Source organism: Nilaparvata lugens, chromosome 1, assembly GCF_014356525.2.
Source record: "Nilaparvata lugens isolate BPH chromosome 1, ASM1435652v1, whole genome shotgun sequence".
In the NCBI taxonomy this organism is placed as follows: domain Eukaryota; kingdom Metazoa; phylum Arthropoda; class Insecta; order Hemiptera; family Delphacidae; genus Nilaparvata; species Nilaparvata lugens.
Window position 1 is genome coordinate 96,952,539 of NC_052504.1, and position 23,398 is coordinate 96,975,936.

At 35.9% G+C, this 23,398-nt stretch overlaps 1 protein-coding gene across 1 annotated transcript in view; it reads right to left on the bottom strand.

The window, feature by feature from the left end:
* LOC111057880 (prolyl 4-hydroxylase subunit alpha-2) overlaps window positions 1–23,398 on the bottom strand; it is a 147,529-nt gene that overhangs the window by 14,826 nt on the left and 109,305 nt on the right. The window contains exons 6-10 of the mRNA XM_039419696.1: window positions 23,277–23,398; window positions 12,485–12,624; window positions 8,299–8,435; window positions 5,667–5,778; window positions 29–253 (exon numbers count right to left, since the gene is read on the bottom strand). The exon at window positions 23,277–23,398 is cut by the window's right edge and continues 46 nt beyond it. Coding sequence (XP_039275630.1) covers window positions 29–253; window positions 5,667–5,778; window positions 8,299–8,435; window positions 12,485–12,624; window positions 23,277–23,398 — 736 coding nt within the window. The remainder of the gene's footprint in view (window positions 1–28; window positions 254–5,666; window positions 5,779–8,298; window positions 8,436–12,484; window positions 12,625–23,276) is intronic.

Here is a 23,398-nt window from a genome sequence, read left to right on the forward strand (position 1 = left end):
CCGTCCCATAAGAATCAATGCAATTCACCCGGGCAAAGTCGAAGTGCGGCTCGTAGTGGCCGCCAATGCCATAGTTGACCACTTGGAGCTCCTCAGCTGTGGCCGTGGTGAGTGAGGTCATGTGCTCGACACGCCGACTCAGTCGCTCGATGGATGGGTGTTCGGCCTCCTTCAGCCACGCTGACTTGCTGATGCGGTAGCTGGCCACCTCAAGCTCGCCTGTCTTGTAGTTCTGCACGGTGGCGCGTTTCAACTAAACACATCCAAATAAGATAATGAATTAACAAGGAATTTCATTGATAATGTAATATTTCAGTCAACAGACCAATAATGTGTAAATGATTCTCTATTCTTTATTCATTCATTGAATGAGTGCATCATCAAAATGATAGGGAGAAAAAATAATGTAACATTGTGCTATTCCTCTCCCAAATTTAGATAAGGTTACACATAGTCCGAAATAGGTTGAATCTTGTAGTTCTCCACTTCAAAACCAAACATAGGAGGAATTTCCCTATTTGCATCTTGAAGCATTGATTAAAAGTAGAGAATCTATAAAGGAAAATATACAGAGTGACACAGAATAACGGAAACATTTGAAAACGCCATTAAACATTAGTGGGAAGGGAAAAATGATTTTATTTTAACCAATGTAAAGCTTGATGGCACTCCTTTAAAACAAGTTGACCACTTCAAATACTTGGGATCTACTCTTGCATCTACAGCCTCCGTTGACAGAGACATCAAGGACCGGATAACAGCTGCGTGACTGTAATGGCGATCATTGACGGGAGTCATCTGCGATGCAAAAATGCCCATCGAGGTCAAAGGAAACATATATAAGAGAGCAGTCAGGCCAGTTTTAATGTATGGATCTGAATGTTGGGCTATGCGAAAGTCAGATGAACAACAAATTCATGTTACAGAGATGAAGATGCTCCGGTGGTTGGGAGGTGTAACCCTGAAAGACAAAGTTAGGAATGAATATGTAAGAGGAACATTTAAATTTGCTAATATAACTGATAAGCTAAAGGAGAATCGCTTGCGCTGGTACGGGCACGTTATGAGACGCGGTGAGGATCACATGACCAGACTCGTCATGGAAATTGAACAGCCTAGGAGACACCCTGGTAGACCGCCGACAACCTGGATGGGTACCATTTCCAAAGATATGAGGACGACGGATTTAGAGCCTGAACTGACTCAACAACGCCCGGAATGGCGGAAAAGGATTAGGAGGGCCGACCCCAAGAGAAATGGGACATAGGCTCGGGAGAAGAAAAAGAAGAGAGAATGTAAAGTTCAAGTCTTACCATTTGAGAATTATTAATAACATCTATCACTTTTTGATAATTACTTCTTCAAGATGGCTTCCTCCTGCACGAATACACTCTTGAAATCTGTGTTGAGATTCCTGAACGATTGCTGCAACATTTCAGCTGGGATATTGTTAATTTCAACTGTTATGATTCAACAACAGTTATTGGTCAAGTTGTGAAAACGTTTGATTTGAGATAGCTCCACATACAGAAAATCGCAGGTGGACAGATCATGGGACCAGGAAACGCAGATGTAGCAGCGATCAATGAGGAATCGTCAACATAGATTTCAAGAGTGTATTCGTTCAGGAGGAAGCCATCTTAAATAAGTAATTGTCGAATAGTGATGGATGTTATTAATAATTCTCAAATGGCAAGTCTTGAACTTTACATTAGTTTGAATAAAATCATTTTTGCCCTTCCCACTAATGTTTTATGGCGTTTTTCAAACGTGCCCGTTATTCTGTGTCACTCTGTATATGCAAAGTTGAAAAATCTATTCTTGCCAGTTGGGTGACTCTGTCTTCTGTCATGATAATAAAGTGTTACATAGAAATACTTGAATGAACAAAATATACTTTCTCAGCAATAAATATTACCATAGAGAAACAATAGCATAAGTAGATATCCCATGGTAGAGGGCGTTTATGTCGCAACTTTTACTGTTATCTCAAGCTGATAGTCCACGTAGCTCTTTCCTGTGAAGCTTTATGACGCTGGTAGTCTCTCATATTGTGGGGTTCATACACTCTTACCCGGTCAAAACAGTAAAAATCGACAATAATCGAGAGTAATCGGCTTGAGATAAGTTGCGACATAAACGCCCTATACCATAGGATATCTACTTACGCTATTGTTTCTCTATGATATTACTACTGGAACACAATAAAAATTAAAAAGTTACCTTTATCACAATACAATTCTTCAATATGAATAAAATAAAAATATGAATCTCAGTACCCTTTTAAATTATTTTATTATTTAGTGACAAAATAATTTAAAATGGTACTAAGATCTATATTTTTATTTTATTTATATTAAAAGTAGCCCTAAAGAAAAAAGACAACTCTTCAATAGTTGCAATTCTTCAAGAGCCATTTTCAAGTGTAAATTATTATAAGCTCTTCAACAGTTAGAAATCTGGTGTGGCGCACTCACACAACTTTCCTTGCCGTTATGAAAATTGATCACCTGACGCTAGTCTTCCCGCGCATCTCAAGTTTACTATTCAAATATTTGAGCCAGCTGGTGACAAGACAATAACGCTAGAAACACACGAGGTCTGCTATCTCTTCAAAGTGAATGATCCAATAGAATCAACAGTTGCCAACAGTTTGCAATTGAATAATCACATTTTCTCGAATTTCGAGCTTATTTTCAAATTTAGGTGAAAATGTTACTGGACATTACTTGTAGATATTTTCATGCTGAATCTTTTTCACTTGAATTTTTTTGTTCAAATTATATCTGAAGCCTGATAATTGGGAACCTAAAATCAAACTTGCATAGATGGGGCGGAGCTCCTGAAATTTTTACAGATATGGGAGTTTATTGTGGCAGTTGATAGAGCTTATCAATGACTATTCTAGTATAAATTTGATCAAAATCGTTGGAGCCGTTTTTGTGAAAATCGCAAAAAAACCTGTTTTTGACAACATTTTTGACATTTCAGCCGCCATCTTGATTGCATTTGGTCGAAATTGTTCGTGTCGGATCCTTATAGGAGATGGACCTTAAGTTCCAAATTTCAAGTCATTCCGTTAATTGGGAGATGAGATATCGTGTACACAGACGCACATACACTCATACACACACACACACACACACACACACACACACAAACACACACACACAAACACACAGACCAATACCCAAAAACCACTTTTTAGACTCAGGGGACCTTGAAACGTATAGAAATTTAGAAATTGGGGTACCTTAATTTTTTCGGAAAGCAATACTTTCCTTACCTATGGTAATAGGGCAAGGAAAGTAAAACTAGTTGTGTTGTGATAAAATGAAGGGTACTTGATCATTTTTATTGTTTCAAAAATGTTAGTTGCCCCACGTCTAGGGTGAGCCTTACTTTAGAAGCTTCAACAGTCAGCTATCCTAATGGATAGCATCAATGCATGCCTTTCAACCAATTCAGACAAAAGTGAATCTTACTATTCGTTCAAACGGATTCTCAGTTGAAACTGGAATAAATTTAATCCATATCAAGTCTCGTTTGTTATCCAGGTAGATAGATAAATATAGATAAATACAGAGTGTCTGATGAGTCACTCCCTATTTTTATACAGCTACAATTTCTATATTGATGAACCAATTTTTTTAGAACTACATTTGTTAGATGGAGCAGTCATGAAAGTGTCATAAAATAGTCATAAAATGATGCTGGAAACTTGCAGATCCATAGAATTTACACAGCATCTACAAGAGTAGTTGTTGAAAACAATTAATCTTTGTTTTAACCATGTCTACTACACTGGAATTTTTTACTATTGTCTACAGAGTGTCTGATAAGTCACTCCCTATTTTTATAAAGCTGTAATTTCTATATTTATGAACCAATTTTGTTAGAACTACATTATTTGTCAGATGGAGCACTCCTTGAGGTTGTGTTTAACACCAATTTTCATTTGTTTCAGTTTAAAAATACCCCTTCTCTTAACTGTGGAAGAACGAGCCGAAATAGCAGCTCTTTATGAGTTCTGGGGATCTGTGGTGCGAGTACAAAGGTGGTGGAGGGCTGAACGAGAGATCCATGCAACACTGGATGCAAAATTGAGATCTTTCTTAAGAATCGTTGCAACAGAGTAACGTGAAAGACCACTTTCACGAGATCCTTGACGCAGTGATTTTTTAGGGCTCCTCATGAACATTTCACGAACTCTGTTAACATTCTCTGCCGTCCTTGACGTTGATGGTCTTCCTGATCGTCTTGCATCTGCGACACTCCCTGTTGTTAGTAATTTGCAATGGAAATTTTCAACAGTTTTTGCATTCAGTTTTGCATGGATCCCTCGTTCAGCCCTCCACCACCTTTGTACTCGCACCACAGATCCCCAGAACTCATTACTACTTTTACTTTACTTTATGTGGCTCTACAGTCCTGGGTGGACTTTGGCCTCCTCTACATAATGCCTCCAAACTTCTCTCTCCTGGGCTCTTCGTCGCCAGTCTGCCACTCCTAGCACCCGAAGATCGTCCAGGACGTCATTCAGCCATCTCCTCCTTGGTCTTCCTCTTCTCCTTGTCCCCATCATCATCTCATCCATCATCTTCAATGGGACTCTCTCTTCACCCATCCTTGCCACATGACCCAGCCATTCTATACGTTTTGCCTTTATGGACCGTACAATGTTTTTTTGCCCAATGACTTCATCAATCTCACTACTATGCCTGGCTCTCCAATTTCCATCATCCCATTTTGGTCCCCAAATCCTTCTGTACATTTTTCTTTCTTTTCGCTCAGTGCTCTCTCATCCTTGCTCAAAATTGTCCATGTCTCCGATCCGTATGTCACAACCGGCTTTATTAATGTCCTGTACATTTTTTCTTTTGTTTCACGCGAAATGAGTCTGCTCTTGAAAATTTTTTGGTTTGCATAATATGCACGGTTGCCCATCATGATCCTGTCATATATTTCATTACTTCTTCTATTATCACCAGTTAGCATTACCCCAAGGTATTTGAACTTACTAACGCCTTCTATTTCACAACCATGTGATATTTATGTGAAGTTATTTACCTGTCTCCTCTGCTCATTTGCTGACATTCTCATGTACTTTGTTTTTTCAATGTTTATTTCCAGACCCACACTTCCAGCCTCATCCCTCACTGTACAGAAAAGTTCTTTCAGATTCTCTTTATTTCTTGTAACTAACACAACAATTAATAATGCCCCAGAACTCATTAAGAGCTGCTATTTTGGCTCGTTCTTCCACAGTCAAGAGAGGGGGCATTTTTAAACTGAGAAAAATGAAAATTTGTGTTAAACACAACCTCAAGGAGTGCTCTAACAAAATATGTGGTTCTAATAAAATTAGTTCATAAATAAATAAATTATAGCTGTATAAAAATAGGGAGTGACTTATCAGACACTCTGTAGACAATAGTAACAAATTCCAGTGTAGTAGACATGGTTAAAACAAAGATTAATTATTGTTTTCAACAATCTACTCTTGTAGATGCTGTGCAAGTTTTCAGCATCATTTTATGACTAAATTAAGTTATAAAAATCAGTGGTAGGTAGCAATTTTATTCATTCCTGTTTCGAGATGATCTACTATCACGAAGCACTACTAAATCATCGGAAAATGTAAGGAATTAGAATTTAAAACTCACCCTAGGTGACGCCATTTTCTTAATGATTTCTATTTCGCCATCATAGATGACGTCACGATATAGCACAATCCTAGGCTCCAGATAGGCTTCTTCTTCTTTCAACGGAGCAATTCTGTAAAAAAAGAAGATTTAGTGAGAATAATTATACAAAAATACAGGTCGTCACGTAAGTCCTAACTAACAATATTGACAAAGCTGAGTTTCCACGTTTATTCCAAGTACTAGGCCTATATTATTTATTTATCCTATTATATTAAGCGATCAATTTCTGTATATGGTTATATGGTTATCTGGATATCTGGTTATATGGTTATATGGTTATCTGGTTATGCATGTCCAACGGATCTCGAAAACGGCTCTAACGATTTTCACGAAATTTGGAACATAGTAGCTTTATGATAAAAAATTCGATTGTACTAGGTCTCATCCCTGGGAAAACTCACTGAAGGACATGAAAAGGGATAATAATTGTTCATCCTTGGAAAAACAGATGACAATTCTGTCGTCTGTCGATAACAAAAGATACGAGTGCCTGTGTGGGAGAGAGACATGATTATGTTCAGCTGTGTAATCAATCAGCCTATCTCAGGAGAAATATTATCTAGAAATGTTCAACGATTTCATCAAAGTAATCTGATTGGTTGACATGACATGGTATATCATTCTTAATAAGAGTATATCATAATTTTCAAAGTCAATCATTATTTGACAATTTTAAGTGATTAGTGAGTGTTATTTTGTTATTCAATTTGGTTTGTAATAATCTAAATTAGAGCTTCTTTGTTTTCAAATGTTTGGACTGAGAATTTGACCTGAATTCAAGTGTATGAAACATAACCTACTTTTTGGATAGTGTATAAATCAAAATTCGGGGAAGAAACAGTTTTGGGCTGTGCCTGTTTGTCCTTCCCCAATCATTTTAAAGAATTGTGTTCTGTTTATCAATAAATAAATAGCGAGCGAAGCTCGGTGCCCCGATATTTTTCATTAAGGCTATTATTGGATATAATAACAAATCATATAAATATGATCGGGAAAAAACAACAGACATGGTCCAAGATTATTCTATTCCCAAATTTTGATAATGAATAATTTATTACTATATTATTGATATTACTAAAAATATTCAATAGCGGTGCGGATTTGGGATGTGATAGAGCTATCTGCTTTGTTTTATGACAGACAAGGATAGCTTTCATTGTAGCAAAAGTAAAAAATAGTAGAACAAAAATAGCTTTATTGTATAAAAATTGGAAAATAGAAACCATCCACCACCTTTGATTTTATTCTTCTATCAAATGTGAATGACTTAAAATTTCTCCAACTGGGAAACATAATTGACCGAACGTAGTGAGATCTATGTTTTAACTCGGATTTTCTTTTGTCTGTCTGTATGTAACGCGATTACGGCCAAACGCGTTGATAGAATTCGATGAGATTTGGCAGGAATCAACTGCTTTTTCAACTGCGCGTCGATGTATACACAAGGTTTTTCAAGTTTTGTATTTCAAGGATAATATGAAAAGAAAAGGAATTCCTCCATACTCTGATATCACTATATATATCATCTACTTTGAACGATAGGATTAATCAGACTAGAAAATTATTCATAATCAGCTAAAAAGTGGATTATTCATTATGCATGCATTACACAGATGTCTGGCCGTGTCTATTTCTATAAGGTAGGGTTTCAATATTTTTATGATGCGTGCCCATCAGTATCAATATTCTTACATTTGAAAAACAAACTTAATAGATGATTGAAAATAAAAAATGATTAAATGAACTAAATAATGCTGAAGAAATTATAATATTCTTGATTAAAAAAAAAATATTTTAAAATAGTTGAGAAATATTTTCATCAGATGGAAAGATTATCACGGAGCCTGGATAAATTATCGTATGGGATGAAAATTCAAACGTGAACTGAGTTTATTACGATAAGTGAGTTTTTGATCTTGGAGAAAACAACAGTTTTTGAGAGTAAATTATGATTCAACTCAATCAACTAGAACAGGTGACATAAGATACTTGTGGATGAGAAAACTGCGTGAGGTCTACTGTTCACAGAGCTACTAGTGGATAAATATCTTAAGGCCTGTTTCCGAGCTCGGGATTTAGCTAAGTTCTAGACTTTAAACAGCTGGAGTCAGAAAATTAGCTTTTCAAAACGGGGCGTAGTTGCAGTTTTTATAACAGTTGTCGCAGCTTTTATTTTCTCATTTCTATAATATTGGAAACGTTTTTCCTTGACAAAATTAAATATTTCTAAATAATTTAAAATAGCTGAAACTTTACTCTATATTCTCTTTATTTTATTACGTGTTTAATTTTGTAGTTTTTTTGAAATTTAATTCAAACGTGACTATGACAATGACTGCGACTACGCCCCGTTTCGGAAAGCCAATTTTCTGATTCCAGCTGTTTAAAGTCTAGTACTTAGCTAAATCCCGAGCTCGGAGACCGGCCCTAAAGTATTAATTGATCAAACTGATAGAGTAAACAGTGTTTTTGTGGTAAAGATTGAATCAAACATGAAGTATATTGAAATGATGCATATATCTATTGTACATTCGAGTGAAGTGTTCTATAAAAAATCTAAAATATCAAGGGTTAACTTGAAAGTTGATACCTGAGGAATGGCACATTTCTGTGCACATAGCGACATTTGAGCTGGGCGAGCACCTGAGGAGTGGGAGAGAGAGCGTTACGACACAACATCTCATACACCTCTCTTTCTGGCAGGTCGTCAACAGCTGGTGATGCCATCTATCAACACAAAATTCAAAAACATAAATGTTGAAAAGTACATATAGAAATTAACAGGTTATCGTTATCAGGAGATTACAATAATATCCAAATAATGGATTTAAAGTGAGGTCCAAATTATAATGGCAGTGAAGAAAGATAGAACAACGTTGTTGTTCAAAGTCACAGTGACTGCGATTGTGGTACAGAAGCTAGGGGAAGCGTGGTGATCAAACCAGTGGTACGAAAATCGCAAGGAAAATAATCGCTACCACAGCGCACAACGCCATGTGGAAATATCACTGCCATGCCTGCCAATGCATTTCGTTTCGCTGCGTTTGTGGTACCACAGAAGGAAAATAGTCGCTCCCACATCCCACATGCGATTGTGGCTCGTCTGCAACCGGCCTAGGAGTCCAAAGTATATCAAACATTACATCGAATATGAAATTAGGCTAATATTTCCATGACAGTATTAAACCACTATAGAATCACACATAAAACAAAATTATTGAGGCTGTAATAATAATGTGATGTTATAATATTGAACAAAATTAATTGATTGGGTTCATTAATAAAAAGAGTAGAATTAGGACTTTAAGAATGATGAGACTTTAGTAATCTTGTACTTGATTTTTTGTGAATTTTTATCGTGAGAAATTTATTTTTCGACACACTGCACAGAAAGCAGCTGTTTCAGTAGATCTGAAATACATTGTTTGCAGACGACTCTCGTCTGACGTCAGAACAGGTTTCTTTCCGGCCTAGGCCGGAAAGAGTACCCTTTCCAGCCGCTAACATGGAACTAAGAAAGGTGATCAAAAAACATCTGATCAAAAAACAGGTGATCAAAAAACTTTTCATTATTTGTGTTCATTATTCAATAATTGAAACATTTATAATAATATCATCTTATTGTCATTTGGAAGAATAAAAAAGTATAAACTCAACCTCCCACATAATTGAACATCATCTTTTAGGTTATTTAGACAATCAGAATAAAACATAAAAATACTTGGACAATTTCCTGATATTCAGATTACCTCAGATTTGCTAGAGCTATCACCTTCCACTTCTGCTTTCGGAAGAGCTTAGTAAACAACTATTCTCATATATATATATATATATATATATATATATATATATATATAGGATTTTGCTAACTTGCGTCCGGGAAGACTCAAATTTCATGCAGGGTTGAAGTATTCTCACAGAACTGTATTCCCATTAGCGATGGAAAATACACGAGTATTTGGGAATATTTCAAACTTGCATTTTCCTTTCCCACGGAATTGTGCTCTGCCTCCACGTGGACCGTCGTCTCGTTGGTGGAAGGGGAACATAATTTGCGTGGAAAAGTTCAGTCTTAAGCAAGCCGCGAATCGAAACAGATTAAAATCCAGTGGTAGTAGCCTCGAGCCTCGAGGGCCCAGAATAAACGTGCTTGTTGAATATTTATATTGTATAAATTTTAATTGTAATAGTTTTCATCGCGGGACAAATTGAAGTATTTTAATTGTTTGAAGTGAATGTGTAATTTTTATTTGAAAATATGATTAGTGAGAGCATCCTAGTGTAGTGAAACGTCATATGCATTACAATGATAATTTTACAATGATAATAAATCTAACAGACATTCAATAATAATCACATAATAGGCAATCAAAATATACAAGTCATGAAAGTTTATATAATAGTTCACACACTTATTTAAGATTTACTCTAAATTCAAATTTGATCAGAAGTAGCTACTAATAGTTACATTGCTCATGTTGAGGAATTCAGTCAAATGAGTAAAGCAGATTTTCTGTCAAAAGTGTTCTCATTTGACGTTTAAACTGAGCAACAGATATTTCTCTTACAAAAAACGGAAGCTTATTGAATATTTTTATAGAAATTACTCTTGAACTGATCTGAAAATTCTAAGTTGAACGATTTCCATTATATTTTCTAGCTCATGCTAGAAACCCTTCAATTACCGAGTCCCCAATTATTCATTTGAAGTAGAGAAATTAGTAAAGTTCACGCTACCATCGTAAACAGTTAGAATTCTAGACGAACAGTTAGAAAAAAAACGTGCAGTTTTATAGTATGTGCAATGAAACGATATAGATTATTTGTTGTCCAAATTTAAATTAGATTAATTAATTCAATAAAATTTAGAAGTTTAATAGAAAGCAAAAAGTCGTTGTTTGTCCAGTCCCATGACTCGCCCATTAGTATTTAGAGATGTCTCTTCTACCCCCATCTGGGGCGGTTACAATAATAATATTGATTAAAAAGACTAAGAGATTGTCAAAAACCCACTGATTTATTGATAATAAGAAAGACCGGTTTCGGTTATTACACCATTGTCAATCTCTGATGAGATTTGAGTTTATTAGAGATTGACAATGGTGTAATAATATTGGAAAATATTCTTTTTCATTCTAGGCCATATTTCATAGTCATTAATTTTCTAATTTCTTTCATGTAAACTAAGAAGTATTCCCTGTTTGTTTGACACAACTTAGCCTCAGGGTTCGATTCCCGGTTAGGTCTGCTTCTATCTATTCCCCACAAGCTTTTGATTCAAAACCCCATTCACATTTCAAATGAAAAATACTAAGAAATTGTCAAAAAACCACAGAAAAACTCTGATTTATCAGAGATTGACAATGGTGTAATAACCGAAACCGGTCTTTCTAATTATCAATAAATCAGTGGTTTTTTGACAATTTCTTAGTCTTTTTCATTCAATATGAATAATTACCACAATATCAACTTCTCAACTACACAAAAAGTGACAATAATAATAATAATATCAAGTGACCTAGCTGGCTCAGGTCTGGAGTCTCAGTTTCAGGTCGCACCTGATTAATTAAATGAACGCTAGAAAATAAGGTTACTACAAAAACAAAAGTTTGTGGTATAAAGAAGGGTAGTGATTGGAAAGCTCTCCTAACTATGGTTACCCATGTCTTAGGAAGGCCAAATTGAAGGCTTCAATGTTTGCAAACCGTATCTAACTCAATAGAAATTCAATCACAAATGTTTAAACACATGTACAATACATTGATGATGGATAACCCGCCATAAATTTTCATTTATTTATTTTATTCACTCACTTGAAAATGACATAAATGTTGAAACATGTTGTGAGTTTTCTTAAACATTTTCTTAAATGTTTCGAGTTTTCTTAAACATTTTTAAGAAAAGGGTATACTCAGATTTGTTTCTTGATAATTTATAATTGATTATAGGGTTAAAGAAAGGAGACGGGGCCGCACTACCTGTACACTGGGCTATTGTTCCAAAAAGGTTCATCCTCCAACTCTCGACTATCACACTCTATTGTCCTCTGAATCCGCTTCATTACCCTTACTGTATTAGTGGCCGGAGTGGCCCCGTCTTCTTTCTTGAAGGCTGTTTTAGCTGGTAGGGACTCATCTATCACTTTCCATCTTACCTGTTACTTCTATTCTCACTTTATTATTGAATCTAGATCAGTGTTCAAGTACTTGTTATTCAATTATTTCTAATGGTTCATTTTGATGAAAGTCAACTTGCTCACAAGCTGTATACAGACTAACTCGAGTTACATACAATTCGTGGTTACACACCACGTACGCTATTCATCAGCTGATGATATGCGTATTATATTATTTATTATTATGAACATAATATTATCAAATAATTCAATATAATGTATAGTATGATAATTATAGCATCAGCTTATGGAAAGCGTACGGCGTGTGTTCGTAGCACAAGTCTTCTTAAAAAATCTTTATAAAAAAAATAAAAAATAATACGTTCCTAGTTTGACTAAATACTATTTACTTATAATCGAGAGTAATGTGTGTGTTCATCCAATCAATGTGGGCTACCACTGGTTTACAGCTGAAAATGCCTTTAAGTAATCAGACTGGGCCACCAATTTATTCCTCGGAGTGGAATCCTTAACAATAGACCACGAAAATGTCGAAACTCATTAACAATAGGCGACCACTGAAGGGTCACTAGAACTTCTATCTGTTCATCCATTGCTTTCGGCGGCCCCGTCTCCTTTCTTTTACCCGGATTATGCTCACCTGTGGTTCCGCATTGTCAGCATTATTTGGGGTCTTTTCGATGGCCGCCTGATAGAATGCGCGGTTACCAAGTGCGCGCTGATGCGTCGGAACAATCGTCAACAGTTCGTCAGTCATCTGCAGGGCTGAGCGCACGTTGCCTGAACAACACAAACAAATCAAATCACTTCTATTTCGACATCATACAATAATTACATTATGATACAATTTCGCACATTATAAACCTTACTTGGAGCCTACATTAGTTGAGTTCAGAAACAAAATAAATTTCGCTAACAACCAAACAAAATTATCATCAGCAAAAACCGATAAAACAATATTTCAAACTACAGATGGAAATTATCCCGGGCTGACAAATAATTTTTGAATAGTAGCACTCATCAGATTTCCATCTAGCTGTTTACCATGTTGTCAATATTTGCAGTAGCAGAAGTCTTCGGGGTGAATTACAGCATTTAATTTTTCATTCATTCATTCATTTATTTATCGTCACATTACATCAATTTTTGAGTAACACTCATTTGACTGGTGACATGTCAATACTAGAACAAAATTATATCTAAAAGACTTAGTTCTAACTTCTTAAAAGTAAAATAAATAAATACACTCTATGATGTATCTCATCAAATTCACATGGAAATGAAAGTCACAAAAAGTTAAGTTACACTCTAACAGCCCCTTTTCACAAATTAAAATTCGGCAGCAGAGTATAGGGCTTTCTCTACTAGCATTTTTCTGACTGTTAGTTTGAATTTGTTTATTGAATCTAGATTTCTGATGGCTGCAGGTATTTATTAAAATAACGTATTCCAGAGTAGAATGGAGTTTTTTCTAGAGCTGTGTGTCTATGTACTGGAAAAGCAATGAGACTACTATTGCGTGTATTATACCCGTGATTATCTGTGCAAAATTGAAATTTATCTAAATTCTGTTTAACAAAAACCAACAATTGATAGATATAAATAGATGGTAGCGTTAGAATGTTTAGGTTTTTGAAGAATGCTTTGCAAGAATCTCTTGATCTCAATCCACAAATGACTCTTATTATTTTTTTCTGGATTATAAAAATTTTACCGCTATCAACAGAATTTCCCCAGAAAATGGTTCCATAGCTTAGATATGAGTAGACATATGCGTAGTAGACGGCCATAGGGTGCTTTTGCCTAGTGAGTGAGAGAGGGTGAGAATTACAAAATAAGCTTGATTTAGTTTTTTTGCAAGGACCTGAATATGCTCCTTCCAAGTAAAACTTACTGTCCAGCATTAAGCCCAGCAATTTGACCGGCTTCGTGTAGTTTTTTAGGCTAGGATCTATTCTGCTCTTCAAGGAAAATAATATCCTCTCAGTTTTGGTCTCATTAAGACGGAGGCTGTTGGCATTGTACCATATTTTGAGGTTTTTGTTGAAACGTCAAGGTCATGAATAAGATTTTCCGCATTCGCACCAGAATTGAGAATTGTAGTGTCGTCGGCATACAATATTGAAAAGCATGGTATATTACAACTGAAATCATTTACGAACACTAGAAATAAAAACGGCCCCAAAACAGACCCTTGAGGGACGCCTGTTTTCACGGCTTTTGGGCTAGATAGTTTATTATTTACTTTTACCACCTGTTGTCTATTGCTCAAGAAGCTTTGAATCAGAGTCAGCTCGCTACCTTCAATACCATAGTATCTCAACTTTTCAAACAATATTGAATGTGACATGGAGTCAAACGCACGACTCAGGTCCAGTAGATCACCAGCAACCATACATTGGCTTTCAAAGCTCTCAAGAATGTAGTTGACAACCTTTTCAATCGCCATAGTTGTTGAATGATTTGGTCTAAATCCAAATTGATTGGGTTGAGCAAATTATTTTCTACAAAGTACTCATACAGCTGTTTCAGTAGACATGCCTCAATGATTTTACCTACGATCGAGACTATTGCTATTGGTCTGTAGCTTTCTGGCAGTTCCTTTTCACCTTTTTTATAGATTGGATTTATTATCGACATTTTCAAGCATTCAGGAAAAACTCCAAGTATCATAATCAAATTAATTACACATGTCAGTGGACGGAGAATCGAATCGATAATGTTCTTCACCGTATAATTTGAAAGACCAAAGGTATCCTCACTTCTTGAGGAACTGAGAATTCCCACTATGGACTTCACCGTTTCAATGTCAACCTCTTTCCATGCAAATCTTGGTGCAGCCACATTTTTTAAATTGATGAGATTACATTTTTCCAGCATATCTTCCATTGTAACTGATGTAGAGATAGACATATCCTGAGCATGAACTCCTGCACTAAGAAAAAATCATTCAGTTTCTCAGGAGGAATGTTGATTGTAGTTGATGACTTATTCTTGTGTTTAGATTCATTGTTGATGATTTTCCATGCTGTTTTACATTTATTGTTAGATTCTGTCAACAGCTTGTCGTTGAGTGACAACTTTGCCCTAGCAATCGCTTCAGTGTAAAGTTTTTGAAATCTTGAATCTCTCTTTGTCTTCATTGGCACCTCGGATCTTCCAAATTTTATACAAGACTAACAGGTGGTTCTTCATGGTCTTGAGTTCAGGAGTGTACCAACTATTAACATGCATGTTTGAGTCCTTGGCTCTATTTTTGTGGGTTTTCATAGGGCAAAACGTCGTCAGGTATTGAGACAGTATATTCATAAATTTTTGTACTACCTTGTTCACATCCCATACATAGAATATCTGTGACCAGTCCAGACTTGAAAGGAATTGACTTAGGTTGTATAACCTACTAGGAGACACTACTCTTATTAAACAACAGTTGTTTTCGTCATCCTGTCGGTTAGGCCCTTTGAGAAGAAAATTATCTTGACGAATATGAACCAAAACTCCGGCATGATCTGATACAAGGTCTTGCTTATAGATTTCACAATCATATGAATTAGTATCAATGTTAGAAAAAATATTATCTATACAAGCATGACCTCTTGTTGGATGAGAGTGCATGCTATACAAATCAAACGATCTTAGAACATTTATAAATTGCTTTACGTCTGTCTTCTCATAGTCAGATATGTTAATGTTCATGTTGAAATCACCAGCTAAGACAACATACGAATATGGTTTAGAAGTAATATATATTAGTAGCTCCTCCAGCTTGACAAGGAAATCCTTAACATTGGAGTCTGGTGCTCTATACAGACATAGGATAATACAATTCACTGGCAATAATTTAATGGCAGACAATTCAAAGAGGCTGTCTGATGTGAAATCTGATACGTCCATTCTCTTGAATCTCAATGAGTCTCTAATCAAAATAGATGAGCCACCATGCGTTTTTGTATTCCTACAATATGAGTCGGCCAATGTAAAACCAGTGGGCACATAAAATGATACTTCATCTTCATGTAGCCAATGCTCGTTTATGCAGAGGATGTCAATTCGTCTACTTTCAGCTATCAGCTCTATCCGGTTTACTTTGTTCCGCATTGAACAGATATTAATAAGAAAAAGAAGACCAAATACCTAGTATCAGGAGGTACAGCTAAGGATCTACAAGTTGGAGATCATAAGGTGATGCAATGTGTTGAATATAAATACCTGGGCAGTGTAATATCATCAGAGAGCAATTCCAAAAGAGAGATCACAAGTAGAATTGGACAGGCTAGGCAGGCAACACAAACATTAAATTCCATACTTTGGTCCAAAAATATTACAAATCCCACAAAAATAAAAATGTATCATTCAATTGTACAGAGTATATTGCTCTATGGCTCTGAAACATGGGAATTAACAAAACGAGACACTCAAAGAATAAATGCTGTGGAAATGGATTTCAGTTCCGGAGTTGTTGTGTTTCAAGGATGGATCGAGTGAGGAATACGGAGATAAGGAACAGATTGGGGAAACTGGACACAACAGTAGAGCAGATTGAAAAGAAGCGCCTTGTATGGTTAGGACATGCACAGAGGATGAGAGATGAGAGGTGGCCCAAAAAGATACTGAATTGGGATCCACCTGGAAAAAGAAGGAGAGGTAGACCGCCCGAACTGTGGAACAAACAGGTGTATACGTGTATGATGAATAGAAATCTGGTCCAGGGAGACTGGAATAATCGCAATAAATGGCAGATGGGATGCGAGAAACGGCTGGAGCTGTAAAATGAACTCACTTATATATATATATATAAACCTATAAAACAATATGGAAATTATCCCGGGCTGACAAATAATTTTTGAATAGTGGCGCTCATCAAATTCCCATCTAGCTGTTTACCCTGTTGTCAATATTTGCAGTAGCAGAAGTCTTCAGGGTGAATTACAGCATTTAATTTGGATTTTCCTTAGATAATAATTATTAATATTTCAAACAATATCGTAATACAAACATTGACTCATGAGCTACCAGTTAAATGACATTCCTATTCCTCCAAGTTCATCAACCACTTTTCTAATCCTACCTTTGATTGAAGACAACAAGGAATAAATAAAATTTCTTTTGAAAACTTTCAACTTTATAACAAAACTATTGAAGTCTAATACATAAATCAATAACAATGTATTCGCAGCAACCGTAATCAACGGTTACAAATTATTATCAGTGGAATTTAGTTGGTGGTTGTGACAATTTCTAATTCAACATCTTTTATTATTGACTAATTCATGATTTTTTTACTGATTCAATGATTCAAATTCTTTATTTTCTGCATAAATACAATACCGTAACAAGAAATGTCTGTATATCGCAGTCGTCAAAGTACAAATATATACACATAGGTAACATGTTTTTTGTATTTAGTTAACATAATAAAAGGTCAGAAAAAGTCAGCCAGACAAAAACTCATCAACGAGTAAAACTCTCCTTCTACAACAAACTTTTTAAGGTTTTTTTTGAACAAAGCATCATTATTAATCGACTTCAAGCTATCTGATAATTTATTATAAATTTTAATACCAGTGACATTTATATCCCCTTCAGACAAGGCAAGACGATGTTGGGGAAGTAGCAAATTGGTACCATGTCTTGTAGAATAATTGTGACTAGCTCCTACAGTTGTAAAACGATCACCATTCCTTCTTATATATATAACAGACCGATAAACGAGAAGACCATAAAATGTCATAATGCCAAGTCTGCTAAAAGTCCCTCTACATGTATGATATACTGGAAGGCCTTCTATAATTCGGATAGCACGCTTTTGTATCTTGAACACCTCATTGGAATGGGATGAGAATCCCCAAGCTTCCATTGCATAAGTCATCACCGATGCAAAACAGCCATGATAAACAGTAAGTAAATATTCTTTATTTAACAGTGACTTTAATATTCTCAGTGAGAAGCACACTTTACTAAGTTTACTGCACACTTCAATGATGTGAGGAATCCAAGAGAAATGCTTATCAATAGTAACTCCCAGAAATTTAGACGTAGCCGATTCACTAATGTGCCTACCATTTACAGATATGGATATTGGAAAGGGTGACTTATTTTTTGTCAGAAACTGGAGAAATTTAGTTTTGACCACATTTAATGATAGACTATTTCCAGATAGCCAATCATTCATAGATAATACTGCTCTATTCACTCTCAACTGAATACTCTCTCCCTGACCACCAAAAAGCAGAGTTGTGTCGTCTGCATAGAACAGAGCCTTGCAAAGCGGTAATTCAAATTCCAGGTCATTGATATAAATGAGAAAAAGTAGAGGGCCCAATATTGACCCTTGGGGTACCCCAAGGGTCAATATATAATTATGATATATAATTATGATATATAATTATGATATATAATTATTCATTTAAATGATTAAGGGAGGACAAACAGACACAGCAAAAAACTTTTACCACCCCGATTTTTTATTCAAATACTTGTCCTGGTCAAGGATATTTCTTTCACTTCATAAAATTTGTGTCCAATTTTCTGAGCCAACTTTGAAAAATTTTGAGTTTGGTAATATTGTTTTACATTTTATTATTTTATTTCAAACTATAATCATCTATTTTATTTTTTATTGACAATAAAGAAAACCCGTACATCATTATGACGCTGAAAATATTTGTGTTATTCTCAACTGAAGAAATATAGGTAACAAGAAAATCATGAATCAGTGAAAAGTATTCGAATTTAAAAAAAAACTGTTTGAATCGATTTTTTATTTGACATAATTTTATGATCAAAATTAGGGACAGAATCAGTTTTGGGTTAGCCTGTTGTTCTCTCACAATAATTGATTTTTGATGTGATTGTGAACTAATCGATTTTTTATTTGACATAATTTTATGATAGAAATTAGGGACAGAATCAGTTTTTGGTTAGCCTTTTGTTCTATCACAATAATTGATTTTTGATGTGATTGTGAACTAATATAACTAATATCAGTCTAGACAACAAAGCAATAACTTGATTTCATTTATATTTTCATCTTCTATTTTAATTGCATATTTCATTTCAATCACTTTTTGGCATTCTAGCTGTGAATTCGAAAGGGAGTGTCTAGATTGGACAAGGTTTCGTTTACACCAGGTCCTATTCTACAGTGAAGCTGAAAACCTGGTTTAAATGCTCACCTCGGCTAAACGAGCGGAATGCTTCGATTAAGGCCGTGCAAAGGCTAAAAATAAACTTTCTATTCGTGATATTTTTCAAAGTTTTTCGATTTGCATATCATCAAGCTATCAAAATGAGAAAAATTTCTCAGGAAAACATTTTTTCCGATCATTACTTTTTGAGATATGAGCACCTAAAGTTTAAATTTTGGGGACAGAACATTTCAAATTCAATAAGAGATAAATCCATGAGATTTGGAGGATAGATTCTTCATGGTATTAATGATCTAGTAAAACAAAAATTTTCTGAAAATATCAATTTTTGAAAAAGTTATTCAATTTACTAAAAATAACCAAAAATAACTTTTTCAAAAATTGGTATTTTCAAAAAAATTGTTTTACTAGATCATCAATACCATGAAGAATCTATAGATTATAGATTTAGTAAAACAAAATTTTTTTGAAAATATCAATTTTCAAGATAGTTATTCAATTTACTGAAAATAACCAAAAATAATTATTAGTTGAGTTATTTTTGGTAAATTGAATAACTTTTTCAAAATTGATATTTTTAGAAAATTTTTGTTTTACTAGATCATCAATACCATGAAGAATCTATCCTCCAAATCCCATAGATTTTCTCTTACCGAATTTGAAATGTTCTGTCCCAAAAATTCAAACTTCAGGCGCTCATATCTCAAAAAGTAATGATCGGAAAAAAATGTTTTCCTGAGAAAACTTTTTCATTTTGATAGCTTGATGATACAAATCGAAAAACTTTGAAAAATATCACGAGTAGGAAGTTTATTTTTAGCCTTTGCACAGCCTTCACCCAGTAGTTCGATTACACCAGGTGGTCTACTAAACAAAACCTGGTCTAATCGAGACACAGGACCTGGTCTAATCGAGACACAGGACCTGGTTTAGTCCAGATATGGGCTAAAACGGAAAGCTTCGATTAACCCAGAACGGTAGTTCGATTACACCAGGTCCTGTGTCTCGATTAGACCAGGTTTTGTTTAGACGACCTGGTGTAATCGAACACCTGGAGTAATCAAAGGAGGTCGAAAATTTGCCAGATAAAAAGGGGAGTACCACAGGGAACAGTCCTCGGTCCGATATTGTTCTCATTGTATATAAATGACTTACCAAGTAATGTACCTCTTGCCAGTAGCGTTCTATTTGCAGATGATGCGAACTTTCTTATTGTTGAGAATGATCTGCAGCAATTGCTGAGGCAGGGAGAGCGCGTCACAGAAAGCATCGAGAATTGGTGTAAGGCAAATAAACTGAAAGTCAATGTCGAGAAAACCTGTTTTATGGATTTTTCTATTAGTAAGTCCAACCGCCCGGAATTCTCTAATTCACTAAATTTCAAGTTGGATTCAAAGCAAATCAAATCTACAGGTGCTTGTGTTTTCTAGGAATCGAGGTTTACTCTGGATTGAGGTGGAATTACCATGTGCACGAGGTCGTGAAGCGACTTAGTAGGGCAACATTTGCGATATCAAGATTAACGACGAGTCTGAACAAGAAAGTAGTATTCTCGGCTTATTATGGTTACTTTCAACCGCTGATCTACGGCTTGATCTTCTGGGGCTCATCAACTGGAATTGTCAGAGTGTTCAAGGCACAGAAGCGAGTGGTCAGGATGATGCTGGGGAAACCTCCTAGAACCCCTTGCAGGCCACTGTTCCAAAGTGCAAGAATTCTGACGCTTCCCTGTCTATACATACTCGAGGCTGCACTACATGGACTCAAACATAGAGCTTCCTGGGCTAGAGGATCGGATATACACGGGTACGACACGAGGTCTAGGAATGCTCTAAGACTAGATGCTCATAGAACGTCTTTTTTCCAGGGTAGTCCTGATCACATGAGCAGGGAAATATTGAACTCTCTCCCACCTGTTATATCTGAGATTGACTCTGAAGTTTTGTTAAAGATTAAGTTGAAGGAATGGCTGATCGGAAAATCATTTTACAGTATAATGGAATTTTTTGAATTGAGAAATTTTTAAAATGATGTGATTCTTGTCATCTTGGCAGCGAATTGAATTATTTTTTGTTATTTGAATATCTTAATATTTTTTTACAATGTAATTTACCAATGTGACTATGTATTTGACTTGTGTCAATATTGTATTATTGTACAATGCATGACATCAATAAAATTGAAATTGAAAATCAAAGCATTCCGTCTCGTTTAGCCGAGGTGTGCGTTTAGACCAGGTCCTGGTATAATCGAAAAAGTCCGACCTGGGGTAATCGAACACCTAGACTAATCGAACACCTGGACTAAACGAAATACACCGAAACTATGTTTGACTTAATTGAAGAATGTGACTGACCCTGCATGTAGGTGGAATAGGCGAGGTACTCTAGTATCTCCCATCGTTCGATGTTGGTTCTATTCTTCTCCTGCTCGTGCCGTTTGAGCGACTCGGACATCCACAGCACCGTGTGGTAGAAATCCTGGTTGTTGTACGACTGTCTACCCAGCTCGAAACAGTCGTCCGCTGCAAATAAATTACAACAAAGTGTAAAAAAGTGATTCGGAAGATGGGAACAGATATTTAAATCGAAGAAAATATCAATATTGGATTGAACAATATATCCATAAAAACGTTGCACATTGACAACAATAACATGAAGTATCCATAACATATCTCGGTTTTGTGCTTGATGATAGGCTGACTGGTCTAATCATATTAAAAACCTGAGAACATATCTTTTTATCCTCCTGAGAAAATTAATTTTCTTAGAAAAATGCTTCCTCAGGCAGTCTTGAGGGAATTGTATTTTGCTTTGGTTGACTCTATAACTTGTTGAACCATGACCTTGCCCGTGTGATCACCTGGATAGAGAATAATGGTTTAAAAATTAATGAGAGCAAATCGCTGGTCATGGTTGTAGGTCACTCAAGACTCTTGACTAGACTAAGCCTTAATGACTTACCACACATAAGAATAAACAATGTTCAACTTTACTACAGCACCAGGGTGAAGAATCTTGGTTTGACTTTTACAAATACTCTCGACTGGACAGACCATGTAAACTCGACTAGTAACAAAGTTGTAGCTGGAATTAACTCTTTGAAAAGGATTGGACACCTTTTACCTTTTCCTACTAAAATCATGTTAGTTAAAACATTGATATTCCCCTTTTTTTCTACTGCGACTTAGTGACTATGGACATGACTGTTCAACTTACTCAGAGATTGCAGCGTGCTCAGAATTACTGTGTGCGCTTCATCTTTGGTTTACGACGTGACGAACATATTACTCAATACTTTGGACAGCTCAAACTTCTAAGACTGCACGAATACAGGAGTCTCCATGCACTCATGTTCCTCTTCAAACTCTTGAAATCTCGGTCTCCCAATTACTTGGCAGCGGGGTTTCGCTTCATGAGTGATGTTGGCAGGGGTGGGACGCGTCATGGAGCTTGCTCATTGTCCATTCCAATTCACTGAGCTATATAAGTCATTCCATGTTAGTGCGATTAGATTATGGAATTCACTGCCAGCTCATATTGGGCTGCTCGACAGTCAACGCCGGTTCAATGCGGCTGTCGTGGCGTGGATCAGGGGGGGAGGGCTTAACTAGGCAAATCAGAATAAAAATAAAAATACTTGGACAATTTCCTGATATTCAGATTACCTCAGATTTGCTGGAGCTATCCCTTCCACTCTGCTTTCGGAAGCCTAATAACAATTATTCTCATATTTATATTGTTTATTTTTCTGTGTGGCGAAAAATAGCGTTCGCACCACGGGCAAAAATGTTTTTCCGGCTCTCAATCTTTTCTAGTCCTCGGTCTACGGCCTCGGACTTGAAAACCGATTTCGAGCCGGAAAAGTCTCATTTTCGGCCCTAGTGCGAAATATACTATTACAGTATAATGGAATTTTTTGAATTGAGAAATTTTTAAAATGATGTGATTCTTGTCATCTTGGCAGCGAATTGAATAATTTTTGTTATTTGAATATCTTAATATTTTTTTACAATGTAATTTACCAATGTGACTATGTATTTGACTTGTGTCAATATTGTATTATTGTACAATGCATGACATCAATAAAATTGAAATTGAAAATCAAAGCATTCCGTCTCGTTTAGCCGAGGTGTGCGTTTAGACCAGGTCCTGGTATAATCGGAAAAGTCCGACCTGGGGTAATCGAACACCTCGACTAATCGAGCACCTGGAGCAATCGAACACCTGGACTAAACGAAATACATCGAAACAATGTTTGACTTAATTGAAGAATGTGACTGACCCTGCATGTAGGTGGAATAGGCGAGGTACTCTAGTATCTCCCATCGTTCGATGTTGGTTCTATTCTTCTCCTGCTCATGCCGTTTGAGCGACTCGGACATCCAGAGCACCGTGTGGTAGAAA